At 42.7% G+C, this 11,723-nt stretch overlaps 1 protein-coding gene and 1 non-coding gene across 2 annotated transcripts; both read left to right on the forward strand.

Moving 5' to 3' along the window:
* Window positions 1-522: 522 nt before the first annotated feature.
* LOC114391355 lies at window positions 523-629 on the forward strand. Its single transcript, XR_003662145.1, has one exon. It is a non-coding gene; the product is annotated as a small nucleolar RNA R71 (small nucleolar RNA).
* A 10,050-nt stretch (window positions 630-10,679) lies between these two features.
* Window positions 10,680-11,171, forward strand: LOC114389775. The gene has a single exon (XM_028350512.1). The coding sequence runs from the start codon at window positions 10,680-10,682 to the stop codon at window positions 11,169-11,171; it is 492 nt and encodes a 163-aa protein (XP_028206313.1).
* The last annotated feature ends 552 nt before the right edge of the window (window positions 11,172-11,723 follow it).

Consider the following 11,723-nt stretch of genomic DNA (forward strand, 5'->3'; position numbering starts at 1 on the left):
CTGAGATTAGGGTGATTTCTCCATCCAGGGTTGTATCTGTTGCTGGAGAGGTCATAATTGTTCTGCTGTGGTTGATTTTGTTGTTGAGGTTGAGGAGGTCTATTGTAAATATTTGCAGCATAAGCTTTGGGCTGCTCAATTGCTCCAGGTTGCTGCATGGAAGGGCAAAGGTCTGTATGGTGGTCAGCAGAGGAACACAAACCGCAGACCCTTGCGTCAGGTACAAATTTTTGGTTCAAGGCCAGTTGGGTTACCAAGTTAACCAATGCATCCAGTTTTCCTTCAAGCTTCTTAGTTTCAGATGATGCAGCTGAGTTTGTAGCTACCTCATGCACTCCTCTAATGACTATAGCATAATTTCTGGCGCTAAACTGCTGAGAGTTGGAAGCCATCTTCTCAATTGAATTTCTGGCTTCAGCAGGAGTCATGTCTCCAAGGGCTCCACCACTGGCAGCATCTATCATACTTCTCTCCATATTACTGAGTCCTTCATAAAAATATTAGAGAAGAAGCTGCTCCGAAATCTGATGGTGAGGGCAACTGGCACATAGTTGTTTAAATCTCTCCCAGTACTCATACAGGCTCTCTCCACTGAGTTGTCTAATACCTGAGATATCCTTCCTGATGGCTGTGGTCCTAGAAGCAGGGAAATTTTTTTCTAAGAATACTCTCTTAAGGTCATCCCAGCTCGTGATGGACCATGGAGCAAGGTAATACAACCAGTCCTTTGCCACTCCCTCTAAAGAATGAGGAAAAGCCTTCATAAATATATGATCCTCTTGGACATCTGGGGGTTTCATGGTGGAGCAGACAATATGAAATTCCTTCAAATGTTTGTGCGGGTCTTCACCTGCAAGGCCATGAAACTTTGGAAGCAAATGAATCAGTCCAGTTTTAAGAACATATGAAACATCCTCATCAGGGTATTGGATGCACAAGCTTTCGTAGGTGAAATCAGGTGCAGCCATTTCCCTTAGAGTCCTCTCACGGGGTGGAGGTTGTGCCATGTTCTCAAAATGTTCAAAATCTGAATGCTCAGAATCAGAATGCTCAAAATTATAATGCTCAAAATTAGGATGTTCAAAATCACCAATAACAGAATGCACAGATTCACCAGTAATGGAATGCTCAGGATGATCAAAAGGTATAAAATGATGCCTAACTATTCTATGAAATGTCCTATCTATCTCAGGATCAAAGGGTTGTAAGTCAGATGGATTGCCTCTAGTCATACACTACATTCAGCATGCACAACTAGTTGCTTTGTCATGTAAATAAAGGTGGAGGTTTGAACTACAGCTACCCTCAAATGATCTCCAAATGACTTGAAATTTTGTGAGCAACCTTATAAAATGATGAGAAGATAGCACAAAAAATTTCAGGCAAAAAATCAAAGTCTAACTATGGAAGCTAAAAATGGTAGGTTAAGAAAAATAAGTCAATAAAACTTGAAAAATAAAAATCTTTTGACAGAATCACTTTTTTTGGAAGATGGAGACCTCAGCCAGCCTACAGCAAGCTGCCACGACGTAGGAAATTTTTTTCTACCCCAAATACATATATAATAATTGCGATTCTGATAACCGGAGCAAAAGTTATGGCCGTTTGAAGTTTCGACAAAAACAAAATTTGCTACTTTTTTGGAACATTCAAATCTGACCAAACTAAAGACTCTATATATTTTTCCCACAAAATATAGATTAAAATAAGTTACCACAAAAAAATTCAGCCAAAAATAACAACCCTAGATACTAAAACAAAAAATCTCAAATAATTCAGCATGGGTGGTCGCTAAAATCCGTCTCTACTTGATTTCTACTACTACTCTGTTTTGCCGCAAGCAAAAGTGGTCGCTAAGTCCGTCGCAAAACACTATTCACAACAAAACACCCAAAACTGAAACAGGGAAAGTGCTTAATAGGAAAACTGAAACAGAACACACACTAAACAAAATACCAGGACACTAAATAACACTAACACACATACTAACACAATACTAACAATTAAACTTAAAACACGAAAGAATTAAACACACAACACTAGCTAGTTATTATGAACCTTTGGACACTGCTCCCCAGCAACGGCGCCAAATTTGATCGAGGCCGTACCCGAATCAAATAAACATGAAAATGAAGTAACTATGAAGTGATCCTAGGTCGTTTCCCAACGAGCAATGATAAACCAAATGTTCATAATATACTTGCAGTAACAATAATGATTGGGGGGGAGGGGTTTGTTTGTTTTGGGATTTAAGGAGCAGAACAAGTAAACTGGAATACAAAATTAATAATATTAAAAATGGGTTGTTTCCTCTGATTCAGAAGCCGTTCTCTTATCCTGGGTTATGGAGAATTCGTCCCTAACAGTTAACCACTTAATCCAACCCTATTTCAATTTACTAAGCGAAAATCAACTTAGGGTTGTCAATACGTGATTAGGCACCACATACACCAGTTAGCCCTTCGTCCATTAAGCATGAACGCAAGTTAGGCTTAGAGGCAATTAATCGAACACGAAGCGTGCACTGATTAATGTTCACGAATTTGGGTTAACTGGTGAAGGGAAAACTGCCAGGGAACCACATTATAAACGAAACCTCAAAGAGAGTTAGGTTTCTTCCTCAGAAGGAAACAACACCAGAATAATTAGCCTTCCATAGATTCAAACAGAAAATGTAAATGAAACATGAAGCAGAAACGTAAATAAACAGAAACGTAAATAAGCAGAAACGTAATGAGACAGAAACGAAAATGAAGACAGAAACGTAAATGAAAGTAGAAGAAGAAACAAGAACGAAATTGTAATTAGAAGCAGGAAATGGAAAATTGCATTAAGAACGAAATAGTAGCATTAGAACAGAAAAACCTCAAAACCATAAACCCTAAGCTCTGAATAATAGTCTAATAGAATGCCTTGCACGAATCCCAAGGTTGCTATTTAAAAAGAGTCACTCAAAGTCACTGGGCCCTATTTCAATACTCTGGCCCAAAACGAAATAAACACTGAACCACATAAAATAAAATTGCGAAATTTCCTAATTAGAAATTAACTAAGGTAAGCGCTGCTTTATTTGCCCTCTTCAAGTCCACAACCAAAATTCGGATTAAGCCCAATGTTTCATTAATTCCTAAAATTAGATTAAAAACATCAAATTAGCTAAATGAGCCCAAATAATAAAACTGCCTAATTAATTGACAATTAAGACCAATCAGTAATTAAAATGGTGCAAAAAGGGTTTAGAAAATAGAAGAAAATGATGGCACATCAATGCCCCATCGAAGCAAACAATCCATTTGTCCATATCCTCGTGTGTTCGCTTCTCTTCGAATAGGGCCATGATGTCTTCATCCGGGAACTCAGGGTGCATCGGCCGATAATCTTGGAGGGGTTGTTGGGCCAAATAATCTGCCAAGGCGCTTCCCTTTATCGCCTTTTGGGTGACATAGACAATATCGAATTCAGATAGTAGTACCTGCCACCTAGCGATTCGTCCTGTGAGGGCCGATTTCTCAAAGATGTATTTCACGGGATCCATTTTGGAAATAAGCCACGTGGTATGACTGAGCATGTACTGCCTAAGACGATGTGATGCCCATACCAAGGCGCAGCACGTTCTTTCCAGCATTGAGTAATTCATCTCACATGCGGTAAACTTCTTGCTTAGATAGTAAATGGCTTGTTCCTTTTTCCCAGAGTCATCGTGCTGACCCAACACGCACCCCATAGACTCATCTAACACAGTCATGTGCAGGAAAAGAGGTCTTCCTGTTACAGGTGGCATGAGCACCGGGGGGTTTGCGAGGCTCTGTTTGATCTTCTCGAAGGCCTCTTGGCAGTCACTGTTCCACAGGACCGCCTGGTTCTTACGCAATCGTTTGAAGATGGGCTCATAGGTAGGGGTGAGTTGCGAGATAAATCTCGCGATGTAATTCAACCTGCCCAGGAAACCTCGAACCTGCTTCTCCGTGCGTGGCTCTGGCATTTCAAGAATGGCCTTTACTTTCTCGGGATCTATCTCTATCCCTTTCTGGCTCACGATAAATCCTAGTAACTTCCCCGATTTTACCCCGAAGGTGCACTTGGTTGGGTTTAGTTTCAGTTGGTATTTCCGCAGCCTTCCAAACACTTTACGCAGATTGACGATGTGTTCATCCTCAGTCCGAGATTTGGCAATCATGTCATCTGCATAGACTTCTATCTCTTTATGCATCATGTCGTGGAACAACGGTACCATGGCACGCTGATAGGTTGCCCCAGCATTTTTCAGCCCGAAGGCCATCACTTTGTAGTAGAACGTTCCCCATAGGGTGACGAAAGTAGTCTTCTCCACATCTTCGGGTGCCATCTTTATCTGATTATACCCTGAGAAACCATCCATAAAAGAGAAAAGGGCGAACTTGGCTGTATTATCTACCAGTATATCAATGTGTGGCAGGGGAAAATTATCTTTAGGACTGGCTCGGTTTAAGTCTCGATAGTCTACGCACATTCGTACTTTGTCGTCCTTTTTTGGGACCGGGACAATGTTGGCTACCCACTCCGGGTATCGAGCTACTCCTAAGAAACCCGCATTGAACTGCTTTCTCACTTCTTTGATTTTTAAAGACATTTCGGGTCTCATCCTTCATAGCTTCTGCTTAACCGGGGAAGACCCAGGATTCAATGGCAACTTATGCTGCACAATGTCGAGGTCCATCCCTGGCATGTCTTGGTACGACCACGCAAAGATGTCTTGATATTCTTCAAGAAGGGTTATCAAGCCTCGGCGGATAGGTGCGGTCATACCGGTTCCTACTTTCACTTCTTTCATTCCCTCTCCAGTCTCTAAGTTTATTAGTTTGGTTTCCTCTTGGTGAGGCTTCATTTCGCGTTCTTCCTGAGCGATCAACCTCTCCAACTCTGGTGAAAGGACGTCCTCTTCCTCTTCTTCGTTTATTGTTTGGCTTACATCTCAGTCAAAATCGATTATCAAACCCTCGTTGTTAGGATCCTCAAAGAATCGACCCTCATATCTATACCAATCAAGACAAAAGAAACAAAAACATGCAAAATGATATGAGAAAAGGTGGAACCGCAAGAATAGATGAAACAAGATCTCTTTGTTATTTAATAAGGTAGGTTTCACAAAACAAAAGAGAAAGGAATCTATAGCCTCTAATTACATTGAATCAACGGTATAGACCTCCGACTGGCTTATCAAGCGCCAATTCCCCACTTGGGAATTGGGATGGCATGGTCTCACGAAACTTGGCGGATCTTGTGGAGACTCCTCTCCTATTGCCGCCACCTCTTCCTCGAACATTATCCCGACACTCGTGAAACACTGGCTAACATGGCCGGGCCATGCCTTGTCTGCCCGAAGTCTTGACGGCGCATTCCTTCTTCCCGGTTTCCCGGGTTCATACCCCAACCCATATTTGTACGGGTTTCCCCTAATGTTGACCACAACGGCATTCCCGAGGCTGTCCTTATCCAGACCCATGCCACCATTAGGGCTGCATTAGAGAGACAAGGTAGCACCAGACTCGTTTCCACAGAGGCACAACTCACCACCTCGAAGGATTGGAAAGCTGTTTCCAATGATTCTTCCGCTGCTTCTACATATGGTGCAGAGGAGGGCAGCTCACCAACATTTCCTCTTCGCCTGACACTATCACCAAGAGTCCACCAACCGCGAATTTCAATTTCTGGTGAAGCATAGAAGGGACCACTCCTAGCGCATGAATCCAGGGTCTCCCCAAGAGGCAGCTGTAGGCGGGATTTATGTCCATCACTTGAAAAACCACATTGCAAGTGTGGGGGCCTATCTGAATGGGGATGTCGATTTCCCCCATCACTTCCCGCCGACTACCATCAAAGGCTCGTACCACCATCGAACTTGGTTTTAGACGTGACGCATTAAAAGGAAGTTTCTCCAAGATGGTCTTTGGCATCATATTTAAACTTGAACCATTGTCGATGAGTACCTTAGCGACGACATGTTCCATACATCTGACAGACACATGCAGAGCCTTGTTGTGCCCTCTCCCCTCAACGGGAATCTCTTCTTCCGTAAACACGATATAGTTATTGGTAGTTATATGATTAACAATGCCTTCAAAACCCTCAAATGAGATGTCGTGTGCTACGTGGGCTTTGTTGAGGACCTTTACCAATAGTGCACGATGAGGCTCGGAGTTTATGAGCAGTTCGAGCAAAGAGATCCTTGCCGGAGTTTTATTCAGTTGCTCAACCATTTTAAACTCGCTTTGTTGGATGAGACGAAGGAACTCATGAGCCTCTTCCAAAGTCACCGCCTTTCCTTGAAGACCTTCATTCTTTTTAACCCATTTTACCATTGGGGGATCCACTTCTTTTGAGGGGGTGGCCACGTCTGTGGGCTCTTGGATCATGGGTGCTTTCCCCTTGGAGGACAATTCCACTGAGTGAGGGGGAGCGAACACCCGACCACTGCAGGTTACGCCGCTAAGACCGGTAATGTTGGTCACCTTGGCTGATAAGGAGTCAACCTCGGTTGCCGCCCTTTCTCCAAATGCGGGAGGGGTATACTTCCATGGAACGACCTTATTGATTTGATAGGCAAACGACATTGGCTTGGGCGCTGTTGGGGGGTACATGGGCCTGGAGCCGGTCACATTCCTAGTGAAAGATATTACTAGGGCTTTGGGGGTTGGGGGAACCTTCTTTTCTTCCGACTGCATGCAAATCTGTGGTTCTTCCCTATCTCCCTTGGACACTTCGAGCTGTCCCCAGTCCATGAGCCGTTGAAGTAACTCTTCCACCATGGGACAGGTTTCCATGTCGTGTGATTCCTCGAGATGAAACAAACATTCGTCTCTCTCGTCTCCGCCATGAGAGACCATGCATGCCGCTTGCAACGACTGGTAGATGAATCGTCTCTCTCGTCTCCGATATGAATGATGCAATGCGCATGCATGAAACGGAAAAAAGAAAAAAAAACAAGGGGTAATTTACATATACGAGACCAAAAAGATCCATCTTTTTAATACTACGTTCTAGGCATTATGGCGCCCCAATGTATGTATTAAAAAGTGACGTATTACTCTAGAGAAACAAAATATCACTAGCAAAACTATAATTTATGTGCTATTTGCAGAAGAATGCATGAGAACAAATGGCACGGAGCGTGTTTGCTCCGTGCCCCTATTTGGGGACCTATAGGATAATATCTAGGGGTCTCTAATAACTACTCCCAACAATTCATAACTCACATGGCTGTTTTCTAGAGGTATCATCACTCAAGATAATAATATTGCAGCGGTATGGAATACCAGCGACAACACATTATAAAGAGAGAAAGCTCTAGACGAGGTTTCACTATTATCAAGCAAGTCGGAGACCTAGCATGACCATAGATTCACCTCCACTCCTTAGATTCCCATGAACCTGGGTATAGAGCCCCTTTTTTACTCAAACCCGTGGGTGCTTAGAATGCAGTGTAAAAATGTGGAAAAGACAGCAGTTATTACATTTACACAATTCCACAATTCCCTAAAATAGGCCTAACTCACAAAAACAGTCCCCACTGGAGTCGCCAACTATCGCAACCTACCCTTTTGCAGGCGAGCGGGGCGAGGCTCACGGGAGCGTTTTCCAAAGGAGGAAAATGCACGGAGTAGCCACCAACGTTTATTTGTGGAAAACGTCGGAAAAACCGAAGGAAACCGGTCATAAAGAATATTCCAAGTTCGGGAGTTGTATTTACGTTTGAGGAAGGTATTAGCACCTCTCACGTTTGTCTCAAAGGACAACAGCCTTATTTTTAGAATTGTGTGAAATTGTGTTACCCTAACTTTTATTTCTTTTTTATTTTTGGGGTCGACAAAAGCGGGGCTCTTGCTCCTACGTACCCTCCAACGAAGAGGAAATCAAACCTACGTAGTTCTTTTTTAAGGGCGAATCAAGCGATTCTTTTTTACTTGGAAGGTGGTCATTTAAAGGCGTTGGAGCTTAAAAATGATCCTTTTTACTTGGTAAGAAAAACTAAGGTATTGAATCTTAAAATCCTTTTTTAGTGATTTTTCGCGGATGAGCTTGACTTTGCGAGTTGATTTTAGCCTTAGTTTCACTTTAGTTATTAGTCAATTCAATTAAGAAAGAGAAAATCCCAAAGAGAAACGTCCGATTTATTTTTTTGCTTTATTTTACTAAAAGATATTTTTGATTATTATATTATTATTTTACCTCTTTTTGATTTCCAACGTGGTTACGGCACGACCGAACGGTCGGATTTCATTTTAACAAAAATTAACGGATATTACAAATCAAATGATCGGTGGAAATTTATTTTATTTTTTGATTAGGCGAGAAAGTGACTTAAGTAAATGACTGAAGCATGTCAAAAGAGGGTACGGAAAGTAAATGAAACGAGAATAAAAGTACACGAAACAAATGGGGACCACCACGGGTACATAGAATGAATTGAAAAGTTCGATTTCGGGTTCTTACCGGTTGAAGACCGAAGAACAATGAAGAACGGACAATGAATGACGAAGAACGGTTGAAAATCTTCGTGAAATCACCCACGAAAACGTTACGGAAGTGCCTCGGCTTGGATTTTCTTCACGGAAACAATTTTCCTCAGTAATTTCAAGTGAATACGATGTGCCAAGAAGGCTGAACCCTTTCCTTCTTCACTCCTCCCTCTATTTATAGCAAAATAGGGGAGGAGCTTGGCACCCAGCTCGCCCAGGTGAGCCAGGTTCTAAAGGAAGAATCTGGAAGGCCCAAGTGGGCCTGGTTGCTATTTGCACCCCCTTTTTTTTACTAAATACACCCCTTTACTTTTTTTTGGTGATTCTTTTTCCGTAACGTTACGAAACTTTACGAATTTCATAACGATACTTATTTTCTTTCCGTAAGGTTACGGAACCTTACGGATCATGTAATTACTCCTTTTTTAGCTTTCGAAAAGTTACGGAAACTCACGGATTGCGTAACAATACTTCCTTTTGATTTCCGGCACGTTACGGAATTTCACGGATTGCGTAACAATGCTTTCTTTTGATTTCCGGCACGTCTCGGAACTTCACATATTGTGCAATAAAGGGTGCTAAGTACCTCGAAGCGGTCAATCAAAGGTTGCATGCCATCAAACAATAGTCCCCGGATGAAATTAGGGTATGACAATGTAGAATTGGGTTGCAAGCCTGTAGTCCAAATTTGAAAGCGATCCAACAGTTAACAAATCCAGGATTACAGTTTTAGTGGAACAGGTTTAAGTAAAACTTGAAATCTCATAATTTCAACCTAAGTCAATAAAAGTCCACATAACTCAACTTCCACATTAAGAAGATCGCAGATGGCTAATTCACACAATACCTTAACTCATCCAAATTAATCAAGTAATCAAATAACACAAGAAAAACATCAAACATCTATTTTTAATTATCAAAATTTCAGGGCGTTACAACACCAGCAGTAGAGGCCTAGATGACAACCTCCACAAGAATAGGAACCGGCCCTACAAATTAGAGGTGTAATCAACACCATTGCTGGAGGATTTTCCTACAGAGGATAGTCCAGCCAGTCCCGTAAATGCCATCTTCACACCATTCGGGACATCCACATCAATTTTGTAGATGCACCATCACAATGAATTCTCCCTTCTATCACTTTCACGGATAGGGACTTTAAGGGTATCAACCCCGTCAACCAGGACGACCCCATGGTTGTCTCCATCATTGTCACAAACTTCACGATGTCCAAGGTGGAAAACTTTCCAAAAGCTCGAGGTCTCCCCTAACACTATTCACCCTCACGCCGGTCCACTCCTTGGCTTTGCAAGTGAGAGAGTAGAGACCAGAGGCTATGTGGACCTAATGACCTCTTTCAATTAAGGCCAACTCTCTTGGAGCTTCACAATAAGATATTTACTTGTTGATGCAGATACATAATTTTTTGGTTTGATTGGCAAAAAGACCCTTAACGAGCTTGGAGCCATAGTATCTATGCCGAATTTGAAAATGAAATTCTCCACCTTGACCATGGAGATTGTGACCGTCAAGGGAGATCAAAACAAGCACGCTATGCAGAAAGCCTGAAGGTAGCACCCTGTCGTCCCACCAGGGAGCCAGCCAAGCCTCATCCCACTGCGGATGAAGGCACTCAAGTCATGAGCGTGGATGAAAGGCCTCCAATACAAGCCCTGATCGTCTACCAAGCAAGTCGGGACAATGAATTCAGTACAGATCCGCATGATGACACTTCGGATAGAGGCCTAAAGCCCAATGAAGAGCTCATCTAGCTGCAGCTTGGACCCAAACCCAGGCAGTGGATGCAGCTCAGTAAGGACCTCACTAATCATGATCACCAGCACATCACCGATGTTCTACACAGAACAGACTTCTTCGCTTAGCAGCCATCTAACATGTCGAGAATCCATCCCAGCATTATCTGCCACAAGCTTGCCATCTGTCCCTAGGCCAAACTGGTATCACAAAAGAAAAGAAAGATGGGAGAAGAATGGTGCAAAGCTATTAGAGAAGAAGTGTACAAACTCCTTAATGCCAACTTCATCAGAGAAGTCAGATATTCCACTTGGCTCCCCAATCTTCACATGGTCAAAAAGGCCAACAACAAAATGGCGAATGTGCACTGACTATATTGATCTGAATAGGGCATGCCCCAAAGATGCGTAACCTCTGCCCATCATCAACATGATAGTCAATGAAGCATCTGGGTTCCATGTGCTAAGCTTCCTGGATGCTTACTCCGGATACAACCAGATCAGGATGCATGATCTAGATGAGGAGAAAATGACATTTATCATTGAAGATGCCACCTTTTGCTACAGGGTCATGGCCTTCATCCTAAAAAATGCAGGTGCTACATACTATAGACTGATGGATCAGATGTTCAAGCAATTGATCAAACATAAAATCAAGGTCTATGTTGACAACATAGTCGTCAAGTCTCAAAGCATAGCCCAACACGGGGTAGACTTGGAAGAGGTCTTTGAAGAGCTCCTCAAATACGACATGTGCCTCAACCATGAAAAATGTACTTTTGAGAAATGCACTGCTATTTTGGATATGCATAGTTTGACTAATGTCCATGAAGTCCAAAAACTAAATGGAAGACTAGCATCCCTATCCAGGTTTCTCCCCAAGCTCGTTGAAAAAAGAGAAGCCATTCTACAAATCGCTTAAGAAAAATGAACCTTTCCTCAGGGATGAAACCTACAAACAAGCCTTCTTAGGCTTCAAGAAAACCATCGCTACACCACCGGTCCTAAGTTGGCCCAGGGCAAGGGTACCCCTACTCCTATATCTTTAAGTAGTTGAAGAAGTCGTTAGCTTAGCCCTTGTACAAGAGGAAGGGAAGCACCAGCTCTCTATCTACTTCACCAGTCGCATACTCCATGACGCCGAGACGCACTACCAAATGATAGAAAAGGTGGCGCTAGGACTCATTACCTCGGCCCGATGACTCATGCCCTACTTCCAGAGTCATCAAGTTGTAGTCAAAATGAACTACCCCATCAAGCAGGTTTTGGGAAAGCCTGAACTCGCAGGAAGGATGGTGGCCTGGTTCGTAGAACTTTCAGAGTTTGATATTCAGTAAGAACCCTGCAACCCCATGAAGACACAGTTCATGTTAGACTTCCCGGCAGAATTCGCTGGGAACAACCAAACCACCCCAAATTGGTGGACCCTCTATGTTGATGGTGCATCCAACGTAAAGGGAAGTGGAGCAAGAAT

Source organism: Glycine soja, chromosome 16, assembly GCF_004193775.1.
Source record: "Glycine soja cultivar W05 chromosome 16, ASM419377v2, whole genome shotgun sequence".
Lineage (NCBI taxonomy): Eukaryota > Viridiplantae > Streptophyta > Magnoliopsida > Fabales > Fabaceae > Glycine > Glycine soja.

Excerpts from the sequence above, each read along its gene's own strand:
- LOC114389775 (XM_028350512.1), top strand. The coding sequence starts at position 10,680 with ATGATAGTCAATGAAGCATCTGGGTTCCATGTGCTAAGCTTCCTGGAT.